The sequence below is a fragment of the Thalassophryne amazonica genome, chromosome 7 (genome assembly GCF_902500255.1).
Source record: "Thalassophryne amazonica chromosome 7, fThaAma1.1, whole genome shotgun sequence".
Lineage (NCBI taxonomy): Eukaryota > Metazoa > Chordata > Actinopteri > Batrachoidiformes > Batrachoididae > Thalassophryne > Thalassophryne amazonica.
The window spans coordinates 98,091,590-98,115,103 of record NC_047109.1 but is presented as its reverse complement, the minus strand read 5'-3'; the positions used below and the strand labels follow the sequence as shown (position 1 = coordinate 98,115,103).

The 23,514-nt window shown below is 40.6% G+C and overlaps 1 protein-coding gene across 2 annotated transcripts; it reads left to right on the top strand.

Moving 5' to 3' along the window:
* Positions 1-5,256: 5,256 nt before the first annotated feature.
* Positions 5,257-23,514, top strand: LOC117514651 (syndecan-2-like). 2 transcript variants are annotated; one of them, XM_034175207.1, is made up of 6 exons: positions 5,257-5,472; positions 18,293-18,437; positions 19,885-20,105; positions 20,578-20,616; positions 20,671-20,941; positions 21,077-23,514. In XM_034175207.1, exons 1-6 carry the CDS (start codon positions 5,413-5,415, stop codon positions 21,238-21,240), a joined length of 900 nt encoding a protein of 299 aa, XP_034031098.1. In that variant the 5' UTR covers positions 5,257-5,412; the 3' UTR covers positions 21,241-23,514. The 2 variants fall into 2 exon arrangements, with proteins under 2 accessions (XP_034031098.1, XP_034031096.1); XM_034175205.1 differs by having other exon boundaries at positions 5,259-5,472; positions 20,578-20,941.

The following is a 23,514-nucleotide window of genomic DNA, read 5'->3' as shown; positions in this document are numbered from 1 at the left end:
TGTCTGTTAAACATCTCTATAATTATTCCCTAAATATGTGTGTTTAAAAAACATTGGTTCAGGTAGCATTTATTTAGTTAGTTAGTTATTTTTGTCGCTTGTCCTAATCACAGTGGCAGCAGAGTAAGCAGCTCAATCCACACTTCCCTATTGCTGGCCAAGTCCTGTAACTTCCTGGGGAATCCTGAGGCATTCCTAAAACAACTAGGAAATATAATCCCTCCAGTGTGTTCTAGTTCTTCCCTGGGATCTCCTCTTAGTTGGACGTGCCTGGAGGGACCTCCCTAGGGAGCTAAGCAGGGGGCATCCTCACTAAATGACCAAACCACCTCAGCTCGCTCCTTTTGATGTGAAGAAGCACTGGCGCAAATCCCTCCCGGATAGTTGAGGTTTTCACCCTTTCCGGGAGTGTAAACCCAGATACCTGATGGAGGAATCTCATTTCCACTTGCATCCGCGACATTATTCATTTGGTCGTTACCAGCTTCAGTGGCATCAGTCACATAGAAACCAGTTTCATATGTGGTATGTGAACAGGGAGTGCTTTGAATTTGATTTGCCCAAAAGAGAGCGCATCCGGAAAGTATTCACAGCGCTTCACTTTTTGTCCGCATTTTATGTTAATCTTAATCCAAAATGGGTGAAATTTTTTTTTCTCAAAATCTTACACACAATACCCCATAATGACAATGTGAAAAAAGGGTTTTTGTTTTGTTTTGGATTTTTTGCAAATTAAAAATAAACTAAGAAATCATGTACAGTTGTGCTCAAAAGTTTACATCCGGTCTTTCAGGTCATCTTTTTAAGAAGATCCTTCTCTATATCACTTCATGATGAAGCTGTATAACTGGGGAAACAAAATGCAAAGCTTGCACTATGCATTTCTCCAATCACAGGCACATAAGCCTATAACTTCTTCTGGGTTGTTTGGGGGTCTTGGTGGCTTTCCTCACTCTTCTCCTTCTTGCACAGTCACTCAGTCTTTGAGAACTGTCTACTCCACAAAGATTTACCATAGAGTGCCATACTGTTTGTATTTCTTTGTAATTGATGTAAATAAAGTCAATACACTATATTAAGAACTGGGGCATGTAAACTTTTGATCAGTCATTTGGGTAGTTTCTGTTGTCATGATTTAAACAGAGTAAACAGTTGTTTGACTATAAATGGCTTCACACAATCACTAATGAGTGAAAGAAAAAAACATTTTTGTGTTATTCATATTCTCTGAAAAATGGCCAAAAATAAATTAAAAAATCTGCCAGAGCTTGTAAATTTTTGAGCACAACTGTAAATAAGTACAGATTTGTGCCTCAGACAATCCTCTGGGACAGGCTTGTCTCTGAGGCACAAATCTGGGGAAGAGTACCGAAGCATTTCTTCTGCTTTGAAGGTCCCAATGAGCACAGTGGTCTCCATCATCGGTGCATAGAAGACATTCAGATCCACCAGGACTCTTCCTGGAGCTGGCTGCCAGTCTAAATTAAGCGATCGGGGGAGAAGGGTCTTAGTCAGGGTGGTGACCAAGAACTCCATTGTCACTTTGTCAGAGCTCCAGGATTCCTCTGTGGAGAGAGGAGACCCTTCCAGAAGGACAGTCATCTCTGCAGCAATCCACCAATCAGGCCTGTATGATAGAGTGGACAGATGCTTCTTAGTAAAAGGCACAAGGCAGCCTGCCTGTAGTTTTCCAAAAGGCACTTGAAGGACTCTCGGACCATGAGAAACAAAATTCTCTGGTCTGATGAGACAAAGATTGAACTCTTTGGTGTGTACTCCAGGTGTCGTGTTTGGAGGAAACCAGGCACCATCCCTATAGTGAAGCATGGTGGCGGCAGCATCAAGCTGTGGGGATGTTTTTCAGCAGCAGGAACTGGGAGACTAGTCAGGATTGAGGGAAAGATGAATGCAGCAATCAACAGAGATGGATGAAAACCTGCTCCAGAGCACTCTTGACCTCAGGCTGGGGCAACGGTTCATCATTCAGGAGGACAATGACCCTAAACACACAGCCAAAATATCAAAGGAGTGGATTCAGGACAACTGTGATTTTATATACAACCCCTGGCAAAATTTATGGAATCACCGGCATCGGAGGATGTTCATTCAGTTGTTTAATTTTGTAGAAAAAAAAGCTTGGTCTAAAAAAGTAACCGTTACTGACTGCCGCAATTTTTTTTCCCTGATTTCTTGTAGTGTTTCTTAAAGCCAGAAAGTTGCCATTTGAAATGACTTTAGTTTTGTGTCATGTCTGTGATCTGCTTTTTTTCTACAAAATTAAACAACTGAATGAACATCCTCTGAGGCCGGTGATTCCGTACTTTTTGCCAGGGTGTGTGTGTGTGTGTGTGTGTGTGTGTGTGGGTGTGTGTGTGTGTGTGTGTGTGTGTGTGTGTGTGTGTGTGTGTGTGTGTGTGTGTGTGTGTCCAAGTCCAACATAACATTTGCTGTTTTGCAATACTGTATTTTTCCAAATTAAAATGTTGAATGTTATATTATCCAACTTTGAATCACATTGCATGCAAGAAACTGCTTTAAAACTGATCAGCAGAAAACCCTAATTTTGAATTAAAAACAAATCTTTGATTCACCTAAATCAAGTACACATGAAATCCAAACTGCAAGTCTTCAACCTTTGATAAGTCAATATTTGAGAGGTAACAGCACTGGGAAAAGTACATACATTTGTAAATATTGATTTCTGTTGCTTTTTTAAAAAAATTTATGCTGCGCATGAACAATAAAAATGGGTTGTTGATGGAAGAAAAGCAGTGTTTTCTTTCAATGCCACAGGAATACTTAATGTTTTATAAAGAAAATGTTTGAAACCTCTGGTGTGCCATGATTATTTCTTTTAGAACATAGGAAAGTGACATTTATTTTTTTTTTTTTTACTTCTGCGACGTGTGTCTTAAGATATTTCAATTTCTTCTCTGTTGAAATAACCACTATTTGCACTAGGGTGTTAAATCTAGATTTTTGAAGGTCTCTTTCTGCCACTTGTGCAATGCTTTGATCGCTCAAGAAGATTAGGAATTCCTTTGAGAACACACCCAATTATCCGCTAAAGACAAGTCGACTAAGTGCTGTCAGGACAATCTGTAGATTGTTCTTTATGGTTGAACAGATTGTTCTTGTTTATTTTACAAGTCTCCCCCTCAGGGTATTTATTGGGTAAACCACCTCATTTTACCTTTTGTTAAAACACTTGGATGAGTGGTGTCTTTAAGACCACCAAGTCCAGTTGCTGTAGAAGAAATTTCGTTTCTAAATGCTTTGGTGTTAGTAAGTGATAATGTACAGAGCAGAAAAAAATGTTCTGTCAATAGATTGTTCATTCACATTAAATTTTTGTTGTGGTGCTTCTGTAACAAAGAAATGTTGTACTTTAGCACTTAGAAGCCTTCGGTGAATGAATAGCAACCTCCGCCCCAAAAAATAAAAACAGGCTTCTTCACACAAAAATGCATCAGTGTTTTTTTGTTTTTGTTTTCTGTGATGGACATCCTACAGCTTATTCAGGTGATGCGTAAGGTTAAAAATGTAGACTTTGAGACCTGAGGATCCTCTGTTCAAACCAAAAAAATAATAAATCCCTAAAAGCCTTTGGGCCAGGTCCTGAATCCTCAAAGTTGCTCCCTGTGTGCTGTTGAGCAACTTGCATGGCAGCACACTGTCATTGGGTGTGTGTGAATGGGTGAATGTGAGGCATCATTGTAAAGTGCTTTTAGTATCTTCAGATGTAAAAGTGCTATACAAATGCAGTAAAAATATTGTGTTTATGTAGTTTGAGGCCAAAACACCCATATTCCCAAAAAGAATGTCTGAAAGACACCAATCTTATAGTCTGCAGTCCATCCAATGATACCTCCTGTATAGACTATGATATCAATTGGTGCCTCTGCTTTTCCCAGATACTGTAGCGTGAATTGGAAATGAGTCTACTGGGCATGATGCAGAGCCATCGTTGATTACTTCCACATAGCCCAAGCTGGTACCCATTTACAGTTGAGTAAAGTCGGAAAATGCAGATTTAGTGTCTTACCCACAGATACAGGTAGGGTAGTCAGGAAAGTCTTGGTAGCCCAACTCCCATCCCACTGAGGTATCTGCTGTACAAAAACATACATCACTGACAGCAAAATGTTAAACATTTATTGGTCTCTTCAGGTGATAATATGATTGTGACCTGATGAACAAAGCGGGCCTAGGTTATTTCCCCCAGAAAAGAGTCAATGTGACCAATAATGTATTTATTCAGAATAGCCCAATTATGTGCGCGGTACAGAATATCTCAAATTGCCACTATGAACATCTTTTTCCATTGGAGTTCTCACACAAATATACAATCAATCAGTCATTACTAAATCATGCCACCTTATTTAAACTGATCTACTACTTCCAGTTTCATCATCCAGTTTATTTTTGAAGCACTGGGGATATCAGTATTCAACAGGTGGTGTCTGGTCTTTCCCAAGATGGATCACATCAAAATTAACATCCCTTAACCCATTCAAGGGAGAATGTGTTTACGTCTCAACGTGGACAGACAGGATGATGGATGACAAAATGACAATACCCCTTTGGATGTCAACCAGTAGTAAAATACTTTAGGCATCCCCTTACCAAAAAGTAGTACATGCAAGTATGTTTCAAGTATACTTCCAGTTTACTTTTTATATACTTATCAGTACTACTTTGTGGTAAGGGTCTCCATCAGAAATAGAAGTGCTATATTGTCCATTTTTAGTATGCTACAACTGATAAGGCCTGTTAAAAATAAATAACCAAAAGGTCACAACTCCAAAAATTGCAGGGAATTTTTAATAGCAACAATACAGAATGGTATATTATGCCCATAATCACCATAGACTGTGGTAATGACTTGATGGATGGATGGAGCAATTTAAAATTAAATAACTCTGCATTTGTCGTTTTTTTTTTTTTGTTTTGTTTTATTGTAAGGTCGATAACAACTCTCTCTGGGACACACAAATCCTCAGAATACCTCAGAGAAAATACATTCTACATACTAATCTGAAACAGAAGTAATCAATATAACTATAAAACATTGATGAAGATTGCATAATTACCTAAAGGTAACTCAAATCTTTCTAACTACGTCCTCCTTTCAAACTTTAATAATTTAAACGTTTTAGTGTTCAAAGAAATGCCAAACCTTTTTTTATGAGAACCACGCCCCCAGCTGTTTCCTGAGTTGACGTCACGCCGCGTTGACGTCATTGCGGCGGCCACGCTGGTCATCCAAACATTTTATTTTTTCTTCTTAATTCCTTCAGAGTCTCCCGAGTGAAGAAGCTGCTCATTAAAGAACATAGCTTCCACAAAGGCTACACGGAGACTCGTTTCTTACCGAATACTTTTGTTTTGCCGCCGCTGCTGGAAGTTAAGATGAAGAATCTTTGGCTGTTGTTCGTCGTCGGCCTGGCGACCGGATTTATCAGTGAAAAGGTGAGCAACGACTTTATCTGTACTTTTACTTTTAAAGCGCTGATTAACATCGTATCTAACGTGACTGTCGGGAGGCTGGGATTAGTTCACCAGTGGTTCCCAAACGTTTGCTTTTTGCTATGTCAAATTTATTACTTCTTTTTACCTGGACGTTGTGGCTCAACCAGATTTTTCCGCATGTAGACCTTAAACGGTTAGTATTCTTGTTCACTATCACTCAGTCTGTTTTTCTTTTTTTTTTTTTTTTTTTTTTTTTTTTTTTTTTTTGATACATATGATTTATTTTAACATTTAAAAAACAAAAACTATTAATTGTTTTAGATTTGTGTGTAGGTTGGGATTTTACTTCCGGACCTCCTCAACGTTTAAAAGTTGTGACCAAAGTTGGCTATTTTTGTGATCGACTAATCGATTGTCAGAAAGTCGTAATTGATTAATTGCTTTGCGCTGTTTTTTGGGGGGAGGGGGGGGGTGTAAACTACTCGCAGACGTTTTCACATTAAGAACAAACAATAAATAAAGCATTTTGAGCCTTGGGCTGTTGGTCTGTGGAAAGTTAAAGTTGGCTTTTATTTGTTTTTGGTGGTTGTGTGTGTTTTCTGGTATGCAAAAAGAAAAGGGTAACACTAAAAACACTAAAGGTAGGTAGGTAACACTAAAAATGATAAAATGCAGACAAACTACGTATTAGAACGATCATGAATACTTGCCAGCTTTAAAAAGATCAGAATGTCCCCTAACCACCCCCATATTTGTATAAAACACCGTAAAATGTCATGCAACAGAGTTCTGTAATGCAGTCAGAAATTCATAATTCACAGCCTGTAATAGTTTTAACGGAGAGTCGGGGAAATCTGACATCTCTGTAGAAAATCTCTTCTCTTGATCAGATTTATGGTCTGTATGTTGTGAAGGAGAGAGAAATGAGGCTGTTCTGCTTCATACATGGAGCAAGAAAGTAAATGATCAAAAAAAAAAAAAAACAAATACCGTGGAATTGTGAAGACATAGACAGGATGTTTGTGGTGCAAATGTTTGGTTTTATTCTATGACTCAAGTTTTGATTTGGGAGCATTAATTGAAGGATTGGGTGGGCGGAGACTTTAAAAAAATAATAGTAATAATTGAAAGTATCAGGTTAATATTGAAAGTATGAGATTTATTCAGATTTTCCAAAAAAGAAACTACATTAAAATTTGGGCAACAAGTTATTTTTGTTATTAACTATATGTATGTATGTATGTGTGTTATGTTTATGATTACCTGATTTAATATTTGAGTGTATTATACAAATGACTTTTTTCGTCGGTGCAGGTGAAAATTAACAAGAAATAAAAGGGTTGAGTTGTACTTTTAAAAACTGTTTAGCTCCAAGGTTCTAAAAACAATCTGGACTTACACGCCACTTATTTATCATCGTCTTTAAAATAATTTGTTAAACGCATCTTGTAACAGCACGCAAAAAGTACTTCATTTAGTCATATTTGGAGTCACTTTGGGTAAGTTGTTGGGTGTGTAACTTGAGTCTGGGTCAGTTTGGGTAAATCGTCGCACCCCTCCAAAAGAGCCCAGTTTTTTACAGGCTGTGCTCACGTTCACATGCAGCCTGACTGACAGTCTGCGTGGTGGCGCAGCGACATTGTGCCATTGGTTAGGGAGAGCCCTAGACTGTTGTTGTTTAAAAATGCAAAAGTATTTTTTGTCCAATTAGTCAATTAATCGCCAGAATAATCAGTAGAATACTCGATTACTAAAATAATAATAGCTGCATCCCTAAATTTAATTCAGACTGACATTAAAAATAAAGCCTTAATCCATCTGGCTTTAAACTGTAAGAATTCCTTACTTCCATAACATTCATGTCTATTCTGAGTAAATAACATTCTGACCAATAGAGTATATCACTAAAAAAAACATTGTTGGTTCAAGTATTACTATCTCGTTCGGAACTGGCACAGCACACATTTGAGAGAGGAATTTTCTGTGACTTTTCAAAATGCCAAATAAATTGAAGTTTGTGTATAATCAGACTTGTTATACTGATATTAAATAAATAATTTTGTTCTTGAGTTGTTTTTTTTTGTTGTTATTGTAACATTGGACTTAAAATGAATTCAGACTGACATACCTTGCTGTAAGATGTAAAACCCTGTGTGGCAATGTAGGAAAAAATAGGTATGCAGATCAAGCTAATAATTGTTTTTCAGATTAATACTGGGCTCTCTATCTGTGTTCTGAAAGCATGTATGTGTTTTTACTCAGCTTGGGCAAACTGCAATTTAATTCATGTCTTCCAACACTTGCGTATCATTTTAAGCTTTTTATTGTGTGTGTGTGTGTCCTCGTTAATCTCAAAAGTTGATATTTGGGAACCACTGCTGAAATTTGTCGCATGCTGCTCCACACACACTTTAATTTCCCCCATAGTTTATTCTACTGACACAAATGCAGGAGGTCTGTATTTCTGGCTACAGTTAGTCACAGCCGGTAGGCGGGTTTTATGCGAGGCGTGATTGTGACTGAGCTGACTGTACAGTTACTGTTGAGTCATTTGCTTGCTTATTGAAGTTGGATGTTGAAACAGGTTTTGTGCTGTGGTAGTTTGATGGTAGTTGTCTTTTTCTTGATTGATGACTAACAGTTAGTCCCACTGAGCTAGTCCAGGCAAGTATGAAGCTGTGTGGGGCGCTACTGTATTTCACCAAACCGGATAACAATGTGAGAGGATCACACCTGGGATTTGGTTCAAACAATTACCTCAAGACTTTCCAAAGAGCCGGTTTGGGAAAAATGCTGGAACCCACATCTATTTGCTACATTATTGCTAAACACACTTTGTTAGTCTGCAAGTACACCACCACCATGCAGCTGAAATTAAATGATCAAGATGTAATTGAATCCAAATATTTATGGACCTGACTGTATTAAGTCTACAGCTTTTCTGTACAGGAATGATGTTTGTTGTCTCCCCCCCCCCCCCCCCCCCCCCCCAAAAAAAAAAAATTCTTATTTGCAACCTCTGGGAAAAAAAAACTGTTCAACCAAATGTGAGTGTTTTTTTTTTTTTTTTCTTCTGTCCATTTTATTGAATAAAATAATCAATTACTTAACCTTCAATTTCAAAGGTTTTTTTTATCCTTTTAGGTTTAGTGCTTGGTATTTGACAACTCAAATATGATGATCAATCAACAACAAATTATTGTAAAAATCTGAATACAGTATGATTTTAATTTACAGTGCAACTGAAAAGTATTCAGAGCACTTCACTTTTCCTTTTTTCCCCTGTCTGCATATATAGTAATGATAAATGCCACACTGGCAGAACCATTTATGAACATTAATACCTATATATGCAATTTATTCTTGCAAGACAGAAGGTATGTAGTGCATGAGTGAATGTGGTGTGTGTGTGACCCCCATCCGCCGTTCCGATCAGCCTATAACATCCTACTCAAAGCCAACCGACAACTTCTATCAGGAAGGGCCAACCACCAAAACAGCACAAAGACAGACAAGAACGAAAGACAAATGGTGAAGACAATAACTGTGACGTGAGACACCGAGGAGACGGGGCCCCAACCATATGACATACCAGGACAAACAACCATACGTGAACAAACAGTGACAGCAAGTCTGTTGTCTAATTAGTGAGCATCCATACCCTAATCTAGGACACCAGAGTCTTGATCCCCTTGAGAGCACCCAAAACCAAATTGTGGTGACGGCCACAAACCCACAACCATCCACGCACAGAGACCCAGATCACAGCTAAATATCTGATCATTACTGTGGCTGGTGTGTTGGGCCAAGACAAGAGTACAGATCCTTACCATATGGCATGGACCACTCCGGCACGTCGGAAGCCACGCAGCTGGCCACGAACAATGACGGAAATGGGTCCAGGATGCAGGGCCCTAGGAGAAACCAGGAGAAAGGGCAGCGGAAGGGCAGCTCCCAGAGCCACCGGGCAACACGACAACTCCCAGAGCAGCCCAACTGCGCCGGAACGCACCCCCTCCTCACGGAGGCACAGGGAGCAGCCCCATACCCAAGGGAAGCATACAGCGCGCCGGCATGAGCCCACCAATAGGGGGAGCCCCATGGCCCCCCCCAGGCAGGAGCAAGCGGCGGCAAGGATGGGGGACAAAGGAGCCACCGCAACCGAATCCAAAGCACAGGTAGGGACCACTGAGTCTGGCCCCCAGACAAGAGGTGAGGCCCAACCCCCGTGGCCAGGAAGCGTGCCAGGCCCCCCCAGCATAGCCAGCAGGGCCCCCAAACACCAAAGCCCATGACAAGGAGACCGCCCGAGCGAGAGCAGGGCACCACCCCGCGGAGACCACTGCCCCCAACTCCCCAACAGTCGCCAACTCCCCAGTGCCAACACCCGTGCCCCACCACCACAACGGGTTGCGGGACCCCGGGCCCCACAGGCCCAGAGCAGGACCACGGCAGAACCGGCGAGGCAGACCCCCTACCCCAGAGCCCCAGACATGCACAGCCATTCGGGGCCAACCCCACATGCCACACTCACCCTACTTACCAACCTCACCATAGTTGTTATGATTAATCTCCCTTGCTGTGTATGACCCCCTAAGTGAGCAAAGATAAAGTGTTGCATTAAAAACAGGGCAAGAGACGGCAGGTGGCAAACTGCCATGGGCAGCCACGGCACACCGCTGCACCACAGCCTGCCCTGCAAACCCACCACCGCCTAGTGACCCCGAATCTAAATTAGTGAAGGTGTTTACTAAATGTGTAGAAATAAAGTGTGTGCATTAAAATTGCAATGCAGGAGTGGCAGATGGAGATTGCAGTGGAAAGCTGCTGCGCCACATACTGCACTGCAAACCCATCCCCAACACCCGGCCGCAAATCTATATGAACCCTACAATGTGCCACTTACAACCCAATATGATGTGCGTGCAGGTACTAACCTGGTGAAGTGCATTAAAAGGGTGTGACATATGAGGCCCAACCCCAAGCAGCAGGTGGAAGGAGAGGCGCAACGCAGGGAGTGGGCCACATACACCGGGCCCCCAGCCCAACCCCAGATCCCGCGGAGGTGCCAGGGAAACCACGAGACGGGGGGAGGCGGGCAGCCCCGGAGGAGCACCGGAGGCTCAAGGAGGAGCAAACCAACATGGGGACAAGGGGCCATGGAGCCGCAGCTGGATGGGCCATCTCGCCCGGAGGTTCCCGAACCAGGGAAGGTGCAAGATGGGACCCCAGAGCGGCAGGGGCAGCTGAGGGGAGCCAAAGGGAGACAGGCGGGCCCCACAAACCCGGAGGGAGAGGCACCAAATCAAATCAATTTTATTTATATAGCACCAAATCACAACAAACAGTTGCCCCAAGGCGCCTTATATTGTAAGGCAAGGCCATACAATAATTACGGAAAAACCCCAACGGTCAAAACGACCCCCTGTGAGCAAGCACTTGGCAACAGTGGGAAGGGAAAAACTCCCTTTTAACAGGAAGAAACCTCCAGCAGAACCAGGCTCAGGAAGGGGCAGTCTTCTGCTGGGACTGGTTGGGGCTGAGGGAGAGAACCAGGAAAAAGACATGCTGTGGAGGGGAGCAGAGATCAATCACTAATGATTAAATGCAGAGTGGTGCATACAGAGCAAAAAGAGAAAGAAACACTCAGTGCATCATGGGAACCCCCCAGCAGTCTAAGTCTATAGCAGCATAACTAAGGGATGGTTCAGGGTCACCTGATCCAGCCCTAACTATAAGCTTTAGCAAAAAGGAAAGTTTTAAGCCTAATCTTAAAAGTAGAGAGGGTGTCTGTCTCCCTGATCTGAATTGGGAGCTGGTTCCACAGGCGAGGAGCCTGAAAGCTGAAGGCTCTGCCTCCCATTCTACTCTTACAAACCCTAGGAACTACAAGTAAGTCTGCAGTCTGAGAGCAAAGCGCTCTATTGGGGTGATATGGTACTATGAGGTCCCTAAGATAAGATGGGACCTGATTATTCAAAACCTTATAAGTAAGAAGAAGAATTTTAAATTCTATTCTAGAATTAACAGGAAGCCAGTGAAGAGAGGCCAATATGGGTGAGATATGCTCTCTCCTTCTAGTCCCTGTTAGCACTCTAGCTGCAGCATTTTGAATTAACTGAAGGCTTTTCAGGGAACTTCTAGGACAACCTGATAATAATGAATTACAGTAGTCCAGCCTAGAGGAAATAAATGCATGAATTAGTTTTTCAGCATCACTCTGAGACAAGACCTTTCTAATTTTAGAGATATTGCGTAAATGCAAAAAAGCAGTCCTACATATTTGTTTAATATGCGCATTGAATGACATATCCTGATCAAAAATGACTCCAAGATTTCTCACAGTATTACTAGAGGTCAGGGTAATGCCATCCAGAGTAAGGATCTGGTTAGACACCATGTTTCTAAGATTTGTGGGGCCAAGTACAATAACTTCAGTTTTATGAGTTTAAAAGCAGGAAATTAGAGGTCATCCATGTCTTTATGTCTGTAAGACAATCCTGCAGTTTAGCTAATTGGTGTGTGTCCTCTGGCTTCATGGATAGATAAAGCTGGGTATCATCTGCGTAACAATGAAAATTTAAGCAATGCCGTCTAATAATACTGCCTAAGGGAAGCATGTATAAAGTGAATAAAATTGGTCCTAGCACAGAACCTTGTGGAACTCCATAATTAACCTTAGTCTGTGAAGAAGATTCCCCATTTACATGAACAAATTGTAATCTATTAGACAAATATGATTCAAACCACCGCAGCGCATTGCCTTTAATACCTATGGCATGCTCTAATCTCTGTAATAAAATTTTATGGTCAACAGTATCAAAAGCAGCACTGAGGTCTAACAGAACAAGCACAGAGATGAGTCCACTGTCTGAGGCCATAAGAAGATCATTTGTAACCTTCACTAATGCTGTTTCTGTACTATGATGAATTCTAAAACCTGACTGAAACTCTTCAAATAGACCATTCCTCTGCAGATGATCAGTTAGCTGTTTTACAACTACCCTTTCAAGAATTTTTGAGAGAAAAGGAAGGTTGGAGATTGGCCTATAATTAGCTAAGATAGCTGGGTCAAGTGATGGCTTTTTAAGTAATGGTTTAATTACTGCCACCTTAAAAGCCTGTGGTACATAGCCAACTAATAAAGCTAGATTGATCATATTTAAGATCGAAGCATTAATTAATGGTAGGGCTTCCTTGAGCAGCCCGGTAGGAATGGGGTCTAATAGACATGTTGATGGTTTGGAGGAAGTAACTAATGAAAATAACTCAGACAGAACAATCGGAGAGAGAGAGTCTAACCAAATACCGGCATCACTGAAAGCAGCCAAAGATAACGATACGTCTTTGGGATGGTTATGAGTAATTTTTTTCTCTAATAGTTAAAATTTTATTAGCAAAGAAAGTCATGAAGTCATTACTAGTTAATGGAATACTCAGCTCAATAGAGCTCTGACTCTTTGTCAGCCTGGCTACAGTTCTGAAAAGAAACCTAGGGTTGTTCTTATTTTCTTCAATTAGTGATGAGTAGTAAGATGTCCTAGCTTTACGGAGGGCTTTTTTATAGAGCAACAGACTCTTTTTCCAGGCTAAGTGAAGATCTTCTAAATTAGTGAGACGCCATTTCCTCTCCAATTTACGGGTTATCTGCTTTAAGCTGCGAGTTTGTGAGTTATACCACGGAGTCAGGCACTTCTGATTTAAGGCTCTCTTTTTCAGAGGAGCTACAGCATCCAAAGTTGTCTTCAATGAGGATGTAAAACTATTGACGAGATACTCTATCTCACTTGCAGAGTTTAGGTAGCTACTCTGCACTGTGTTGGTATATGGCATTAGAGAACATAAAGAAGGAATCATATCCTTAAACCTAGTTACAGCGCTTTCTGAAAGACTTCTAGTGTAATGAAACTTATTCCCCACTGCTGGGTAGTCCATCAGAGTAAATGTAAATGTTAAGAAATGATCAGACAGAAGGGAGTTTTCAGGGAATACTGTTAAGTCTTCAATTTCCATACCATAAGTCAAAACAAGATCTAAGATATGATTAAAGTAGTGGGTGGACTCATTTACATTTTGAGCAAAGCCAATTGAGTCTAATAATAGATTAAATGCAGTGTTGAGGCTGTCATTCTCAGCATCTGTGTGGATGTTAAAATCGCCCACCACCCCCCGCCCAGGTACCGGACCCCAACCCACCAACGGCAGAGTAGACAGACCCAACCTGGGCTCCCACCGGCAGGCCAGCCAGCCTCCTAGCCACCCCCCCCCCCGCCCCCTGCACAGAGGTGCACCCACGCCCCGTAAGGGAGGAGCCGAAGGGAGCGCTCCCTTCCGCTCCCAGCGCTTCACTTTTCCCACATTTTATGTTTGAGCCTTATTCTAATATGGGTGAAATTCATTTTTTTGCTCTGAATTCTACACACAATATCTCATAATGACAATGTGAAGAAGGTGTTTTTTTTTTTGTTTTTTTTGATTTCTGCAAATTTATTAAAAAATAAAACCCTACAAAATCACATACATAATTATTCACAGCCTTTGCCATGAAGTTCAAAATTGAGATCAGGTGCATCATGTTTCCACTCCACCTGGAGGAAATTTTGTTGATTGGACATGATTTGGAAAGGCACACACCTGTCTACATATTAAGGCTTCACAGTTAACAGTGCATGTCAGAGCACAAACCAAGCATGAAGTCAAAGGAATTGTCTGTAGACTTCTGAGACAGGATTGCCTCGAGGCACAAATCTGGGGAAGGGTACAGAAACATTTTCTGCTGCTTTGAACGTCCCAGTGAGCACAGTGGCCTCTATCATCCATAAATGGAAGAAGTTAATTTCCACCAGGACTCTGAGCGATTGGAGGAGAAGTGCTTTAGTCAGGGAAATGACTAAGGCCCTGATGGTCACTCTATCAGAGCTCCAGCATTCCTCTGTAGAGAGAGGAGAAACTTCCAGAAGGACAGCCATCACGGCAGCAATCCACCAATCAGGCCTGTATGGTAGAGTGGCCAGATGGAAGCCACTCCTTAGTGAAAGGTACATGGCAGCCCGTCTGTATTTTGCCAAAAGGCACCTGAAGGACTTTCAGACCATGAGAAAGAAAATTCTCTGGTCTGATGAGACAAAGATTGAACTCTTTGGTGCGAATGCCAAGCGTCATGATTGGAGGAAACCAGGCTCCATCCCTACAGTGAAGCATGGTAGTGGCAGCATCATTTTGTGAGGATGTTTTTCAGTAGCAGGAACTGGGAGACGAGTCAAGATTGAGGGAAAGATGAATGCAGTAATGTACAGAGACATCCTGGTTGAAAACCTACTCCAGAGCGCTCTTGACCTCAGACTGGGGCGACAGTTCATCAGGACAATGACCCTAAGCACACAGCCAAGATATCAAAAAGGTGGCTTCAGGACAACTCTGTGAATGTCCTTGAGTGGCCCAGCCAGAGCCCAGACCTCAATTTGATTGAACATTTCTGGAGAGATCTGAAAATGGCTGTGTGCCGACGCTCATCATCCACCCTGATGGAACTTGAGATTTTCTGCAAAGAAGAATGGGCAAAACTGCCCAAAGATAGGTGCATCAAGCTTGTGACATCATTTTCAAGAAGACCTGAGGCTGCAATTGCTGCCAAAGGTGCATCAACAAAGTATTGAGCAAAAAGTGTGAGTATGTATGTACATGTGATTTCTTACATTTTTTTTTTTTTTTTTTTTTTTTCATGAATTTGCAAAAATAGTTTTGTGGGGTTTTTTTTTCCACAGTCATTATGGGGTGTTGTGTGTAGAATTTAGAGGGGAAAAATAATTTTATTCATTTTGGAATAAGGCTGTAACTTAACAAAATATTTTTTTTTTTTTTTTTCATGAATTTGCAAAAATAGTTTTGTGGGGTTTTTTTTTCCACAGTCATTATGGGGTGTTGTGTGTAGAATTTAGAGGGGAAAAATAATTTTATTCATTTTGGAATAAGGCTGTAACTTAACAAAATATGGAGAAAGTGAAGCGCTGTGAATACTTTCTGGATGCACCGTATTGCAGGAGACAACATACAATGTTTTTCTCAAAGAAATGGTCTCTGAAAAGGTGAAGAGTTGTCACCTTATTTAGATTTGATTTGTAAATGACACAGGTTGATCCCCCCCCCCCCCCCCCCCCCCAAAAGAATCTAACACAATATATATGCCTAAAAAAAATTTTGTGTTCTCTCCATCTCATTAATTGCTGAACGTGACCGTTGTAGAATTTGTTTGTGCTGTTGAGTAAATCATTTTGTGTCATACCATAGCCTTGAACAAACACACACCCACTCAAAGGCAGCATTGTTGTGTTCTGCTGCTGGTATCTACCTGACGGTGACTTTTCACAATCTTCTTTCACAACCTTTTCTGTGCGTCTGAGTCTTACAGTATCATAGCCTGTTAGGGTCATCAGCGAAGGTCAAATGTAACCATTAGCTACACACATGGGAGGGAAAAACTTTTCAAAACCATCTTTCCTGCTGTGTGTGTACTTACTTTGTGCATGTATGTTTTCCAGATGTAGCTACAGGTGGAAGAAGTCCAAAGTATTCCAGTAAAATGTTAAATCTGTGTTTTTCTCTCTATTTTTTGAGTGTGTGTGTGTTCTGCTCCTATCACAGACCACGGAATGGTTGTTGTTTAAATCACCTGTACAGAGGCAGCATATTTGGTGCTCTGTCAGTCTTAGTTTTAACCTTTAAAAGGGAGTTGATTCAAATCTTAACGCTGCCATTTCAAACACTGACTCCAGCTCACAGTCTGTGGGAATGTGTGCCTCAGCTGCCTTTTGTCAAAGACTAAAAAATCACAAAGACTAAAAAAGGCTTTTTGGGCGTGTCCAAGTTCTAGTTGCTATCAAGTGGGTGTGTAATTTGAGCACACTAGGGTGCTATACACCAAGGAGTTGGAGAAAGTCACCTAATTAATCGTGGATGTGTTGTGCGCATTACATGCAATCCACCAATCAGGATGCCGGCTTTCATTCCCTTGAAGCTAGAGTTCACAAGGTGTGCCGTTACGGTAATCTGACGCAAGTGAGAAACTTAAACTGATGTGCATGCACAATGCAAGGATGCAGTAGGTGCAAAATGTTGGCAGTGTAGTGATGTGACCGGTATGACAGGTGGAATTACGTCTGTTGCTTACACTGCTACAGTGCTGTAATATGACTGCTAAATCTGTGATTGCGACTCTCTTCACTGATTTACACATTATTAATTTAAAGATGCAATAACAGCAAAAGTAAGTCCAGTGATGTTTGTCGCGTGTGCCTGCAGGAGTTTTATTCATGTTTGCAGTCTAGATAAAACACGCTGGGGATCTGTTTGTGTAATCTTTGGCTGTGGATCACAAGAATGTGAATGCTTCTGTTCATCATTCTTGGCATTGTCGAACTTTAATATCTTTTGAAAATTGTTTTTGATTGGCACAGCATTGACACAGAGCAGTCTGATTTCTAAACTAAAACAAAGGTCACATATCGCAGAACAATGTGAAAACTGCTCCGAAACCTTTATTCACAAAATCGGTTTGTATTATCCGCTTTTCTGCAAACTAATATAGATCACCAGCTGTGTTTTTAAAATGGGTATTAAAGATTATGATCAAAAATGCCCCTGAAATGCCAAAGTGACATCTTTTCAGGGTTATAAATAAATAAATCTGTTTAGGTGTCTGTTGCTTTAAATGGAAAGGAGCTACGGCTGGCCACGCCCCTTTTTCCTTCAGAGAAGTAGTGTCATTCTAAAATGGGTTATTTCAAGCATAAATTTAGCTTTTTGGAAGTGAGTTTCTTAGTCCACATAAATGAGGGACTTCAAGGATTTTTAAGGTACCAGATTTTAATTAAACATACACAAATTCAGACTGCATAAACAAATTAAACGTAGACTACCCAATTCTACAAATGAGAAACCCCTGGAAGGCAATAATTATCAGCTGTATGAATTAAGAGAACTCTTTCTGATGTTCTTCAGGTATGAATACCTCCACAGTTAGAGGAACAAATGACTGGCATCATTATACAAGTTTATTTGTTTTCTATTTGAATATTTCACACTCATGTCACTTGTGCTTTTACTCTCGTTAGGGTCCATCGCCACCTGTTTTGTCGTACAGTAAGAGAAACACGCTTTAACTGTCTTACACCCGCCATCTCCCACATTTATCCCTCGCAGCACTTGTGTTAGTGGAAGCTGAGCACACATACCAGACATTCTTCAGCCCTCAATAGAGTGTATTCATCCATGTCGGTCTGTCTCATAAACCAACCCTCGTTATATTTTAGATTTATTATCCGGTTGAGTGCAACGAGTTATCTGATTTACTTTGTCTTCCTCTCTAAAGTTACTGTGGTCATCCTTTTCTAGTTTCTTTGCTCAGACTGCAGATGAGACTAAGAGGGTTTTTGTTTTCATGAGCCAGCCTATGCAAACCAGTCTTTTCATGTCGCCTTAACTCTGTTAGGTCCGTCATCTTTGAAGATCCTTCTGTGTTTCCTTCTGGCTCCTCTGCACATTTTGATCTCTGCTGGCAGGCTCTGCGCTCAGTCATAAATTACTCTCACAGAACATGAACAAGAAACCAGCTTCCATCTACATTTTTCTCTACAAATGCACACACAGATATTTGGCCAGCACAGGTCACTGATATTCAAACAGATTCCCTGAAACCTGTTTTCTGTTGGAGCAAAATCATGTCAGCCTCTCTCTCTCTCTCTATTCCCCTGTTGATAATTTTCTCTCCATGAATGGCAAATAAGTTATACAAGTATTCTTCTTTTTTTTTTTTTTTTTACAGGTCCTAGTCTCCTCCCAGACTTCCTCCTCTTCAGGAGATGACCTTTACCTGGAGGGCAGAACATCTCGTGGCTTCCCTTTCGATGATGATGAAGATGATGAAGATGGTGAAGATGCCGGCTCAGGGTCTGGATCTGGATATTTCTGTAAGAAGTGACTGCAACTAGTTACATTTTCAGTTGTTATACTGTTTTATTGGTTTTCTAAAGCCTTACAACACAGGGTTCACAATTACTGTATTTTCCAGAGTGTAAGTTTTGTTTTTCCACTAGATTGGGAGGTCCTGTGTTGAGGTCCTTGACTCAGGTCCAACTTGTACTGAAAAATCACACATTCTTTCTTCATAATAATAATAATTATGACTATTTAGTGCTTTTATTCCAGGGAAAGTCATAAAATCATGAAAAGTACACTAGAACAATGCACAAAAATGACAGATTAAAGAGTTGATGATACCGAAAAAGGTGTGACTTATACACGGGCTTCTCCTCTTCAATAAGCATTTTTTTTTTTAACAGGTGCAATTTATAATCTGGAAAATACAGTAGAACATTTATTTATTTTTAAATAACATATTTTGCCCCATCTTCCATCTGGCACAAAGAGAGGGGAATGCAACACAAGCGTCATTAGCAGTTTCCATCTGATGCAGTTGTGGTTTTTATACCCACATGTGTAAATGGTGAATAGACTTTAGCATGTTGATCTTAAAGTGGGGTATGGACAAGTGCAGCACTGGTGCATTGGCATGGTGTGGAAGCAGCATGCAATTGTGCCATAGAACAGCAAAAACCTGGTCTAAAGTATCTAATCCTTACTGTATTCAGACATGCCTTACATAAACAGGTTCGCAATACACTCTGCTTGTACACATGAGATAACTGAAATGAAAACAACTGTTAAAGTAAATAACAGAAAACCGCTTTGGGAAAAAAAATTTCAAAACATCATCTTACTGCTTCAGCTCAAGGAGCTTTGGTGTCAGCTGGTGCACACAGATTTTTTTTTTTTGCTGGAAAACCACTTGAGACCACTTTCTCATTATCTTTGTGACATATCCTGCTTCATAGACAAGACCAACTTTCATTGTAGCTTTTTTTTAAGTAATGAAAGCATTTACAAGCATAAATGAGATTTCACACACATTTCTTTACGACACTTACAGTATGTGTGTGTATGTACTTACACAGATGTGCAGTCCACACAGCAAAACTAGAAACAGAAATTATTTTTAACTCTTCTCTCACGTAAACGCACACAAATGACCTCCCACATTCCAACTCATGAGCTCGCTCTGTGTCCCATATTTGTCCTGAGGTGATGTGGTGTTAACCATGTGAGATTTTATTAGAAGATGTCAAATACGCTCCTCATTTATTATGAATTACTCATTTTTACACCTACAATGGGGTGGGAATACAAAAGCTCAGTGTGATCACGTGATGAAGCTAACTTGTGGTTCAGTAATGTCCAGCAGCTTTAGGTTATAGAATTCACACCCCGTTTATCCTGCCTATATAAGGAACTGATTAACAGTTAAACTCCTTTTGTGTTTGTGTGTCAGTTTACTGACTGATTCTGCTTTTTCTCCAGCTATTGTAAATGCCACAGAGGAAGAAGTGGTAAAGTTCCTGAATATCACAGACATCACACTTCACCAAGAAACAATTTTAAATGAACCAGAGATGTTGACTAACTCACCTCACCCAACACCAACCCCAGTGGGAGAATACCACCACAAAACGACTAAAGAGACACGCACCATGGTGACGGCAACAACAAATGTGTTCTCTGAAGAGGAAAAAGGTGACAAGGTAGACTGTTTTTCTTTTTTCCTTCCATATCCTTATAATCATGCACATGTTGATTATTTGAAAATCACAAATTGTTGGAATTCTTAAAAAGAAATTTTAAATTGATTCAGTTTGCAATACAACTTCCTCAGCAGATTCGGTTTTAGAATTGTGCTGGTGTTTTCAGAGTCCCAATTATTAATGGAGTTATTTACGGCCCATTCACACTTTGATATGAAGTGGCTGACGCTGCCCAATGTAGAAGATTCTCAAAAATCTCTGAAATGCCAGCGAAGACTCACTCCAGGAGTCCAAATTTTCTGTCTTCAACGCAGGTCAACGTAGCTGTTTTGTGACGGTACACTGACTTGCTGTTGGAACAACTTGTGCTGTGACGTCAACAATTTATTCCCGACTTGCTGTTGGAACAAAACTTGTTTGCATGTTTTCCTAATTCATGTGTCTGTCATCTTTGTGTATTTCTGTTCTCCAGGTGCCAATGCTTGGTTCAACATCCGACTGGTTCACAGAGACCACCAGCACCAGTACCACCCCCAGCGCCAGCACCGCCGCCAGCACTGTTCCCAGCACCAGCACCACGCCTATATCCCTGACTGAAATCACAACAACCAAACTGAGCACAGTTGTCAGTGTAACCAAAGGTGTTGGGAATGACGTTGTGACGGAGGGTAGGGTGGATGACACAACAACCGAAAATGTTGGAAATGGGGATGTGATCAGTAAGGTTAAAGACGATGTTCTGGCTGAAGGAGGTCGAAGCAGCAGGCTGGATGAGAAGACCACTTCAGAAGAAGTGACCTCTGAGAACCTGTGGGAGAGGATAGATGTGCTGGCAGGTAAGGACTGGATTATTTTAATATTTTGTTGTCCTTGACTGAAAACTGGCAAAAAGATTTATATGTTAACATTTTGATTTTAATAATAATAAATACCAATTTTTTTTTTTTTTTTTTTGGTGTCCCCTTCTCCAGCGGTTATCGCATGCGGAGTGATCGGATTCCTCTGTGCCATTTTCCTTCTTGCCCTACTTGCTTACCGTATGAAGAAGAAGGACGAGGGCAGCTATGATCTCGGAGACACAAAACTTTCTGCGACGGCATATCAGAAAGCACCGACACAGGAGTTCTACGCCTGAACTGACCACTGCAGAGTCTCAAGCAAACCAGTCACCTGCCATTCAGGACTGAGAATGTAGATGAGTCCACCTGTTGAAGATTAAAGTCTCAATCCTCCATATTCTTCAGTGCACCTGTCCTCCCTAAACATTCACCTTTAGTGCCTTCTTTCGCTAAATCTCTATTTTTATGCATAAAACAAAATAACAAAAAGGAAGAAAATGACACGCCAATAAATGTCTTTTGTTGTTGTTTCCATTCTAAGAGGAATATGAAAAAGTTACATATCCTCAGTTAAACACAGCGTGTCTCTCAGTCCGTAATTTTGGAATTATCGTGCCTAGAGACTGATTAATTTTGTAACCTGAAAGCACACTGAACCGGACTTTGTTCTGCGATTGATGCGCTTGTTTGACGGACTTTCAGCTGCGCTCAGCAGCAGGACAAAGATGGTAAACTTGTGAATTCAAAAACCTTTCACACATTTTGAATGCTGTTAACTGAAATTGCACAGATTGGCAATATTAATGCAGAAAAGTACTTTTGTTCCTTTAGCTGTGGTCAAATTGGCTGAAACAGCTTTTTGCATTTCATTTGATGTATGCTTCATTTGAAGCTTTTGTTTTATTGATTATTTCAACACACACACACACACACACACCCATTCCACATGTTCAGTATTGACATGTTACCCTGCAGGTACTTCTCCCCAAACCAAATATTATCCTAAAGTTTGTCTTTTGCAAGATCTGTGTGTTTTTGTTTTGTTTTTTTTATGTTGAGAGATTGTGTTTCTGTAAGCCATCTGAGATTCAGTGTATATTCTTGTATGAGTTTTAAAGTGTGCATCTGTCCCACATCAGTGATGTTTTCTGGGTTAGTTTAAATTGGTGACTGACTCCAAGGAGGATGCTGGACTTTTACCGCAGCAGCATCACTAAGTAGAGCCAAAGTTGATGACTATAATTCAGAAACCACAAAAGCAACCGGTGTTTTCGGACCAAAGCCAAAGCACATTCGTTTTTGGCAGTATAGAGTTATAATAGTAGGTTTGAGGTTGAGGGACAATGAAGTCTTTTGTGTTCCTTAAAGGATCAGGTCATAAACATTCAAAATACAACCTATTACAGATTTCTAGTTCTAGACTGTAATGAGAAGTGTGGCCCACTGGAATATTCTTTCTTGATGTAATCTAATCACTAGTGCTATAATTAGTAATTGCTCGTTTGAGTTAACGCCTGTCAAGTTCTGAGCTTGTATCCCACCGTACTTAAAAACAGACAAACCAAAGGAGAAAGCGGTAATGAGCTTGTTTGTTTGCGAGTGTTGAGTTGAGATGCAGTTAACACTTACTCAGCAACTACTTGTTAGGTGTCAAAGAAGACAGTGTACAAAACAACTTTTTTCAAGTTTGTGGCAAAGCGTTTTTCAAGCAGCTTTATTGTTCATATCGTATTTATGGACAGGTCAGACCATTGCTTAAGCTTTGATTTTTGTGTTAGACCACATGTAAAGATGATTTAAATTTGCTAGAAGCATTTGTTCATAGCAATATTAAGGCAAGTTATTATTTTGCAGCTGGTTAGCGTTTAACGGGTACTGAGTTTCATTTGCTTCAGCTGCAGACATTCTGTATAATGCCTGTTATGCAAATACTCTTGTTTATTAAACCATTTAAAGCAGTTTTAGAATACGTGAGTGCAAATTGGGAAAAACCACACACTCAGTCGCTGTGATAATGAGCAAGCTATATCCTGATCACCAGCACACTGTGACTTACTGTCTATAATGTAAATGACAGTTACACACATAAAGTGCCTCACTCTGCGTTGTTGGGTTTTGGCAACCTTAGCAAAACTTGGGCCTGTCAGCTCCACTGAGCTGTAAAGAACATCTGTAATAGCTTTCAGCTGGATAGCGGCTTGCTGATATGGTTAAGCAGAAAACAGTTTCTATTGTCACCATCAACAGAAAAGTTGAGGTATGAACTTAACACATGTAGGGTTTGGACAACAGGTTAGTACACATACTACTTATACAATGTGATGGCAGGACATTTTTTTTCTTCTGGTATGTCTAAGTTCAAACAGTATGCTGATGATACTTTAATTTATATGTATTAACTTATATGTGATAATTATACACTAATCCAGGTAATTGATGTGCAGTGTTGAATTGTTGAAACCTCTATGCTTTACATTTTTTTTTCTTTGTGTGCATTTGGACAATCCTGGGTTCATTTCATTTTTATGTCTATGTGAAAACAAAATATAATTAAAATGATTTTTTTTTAA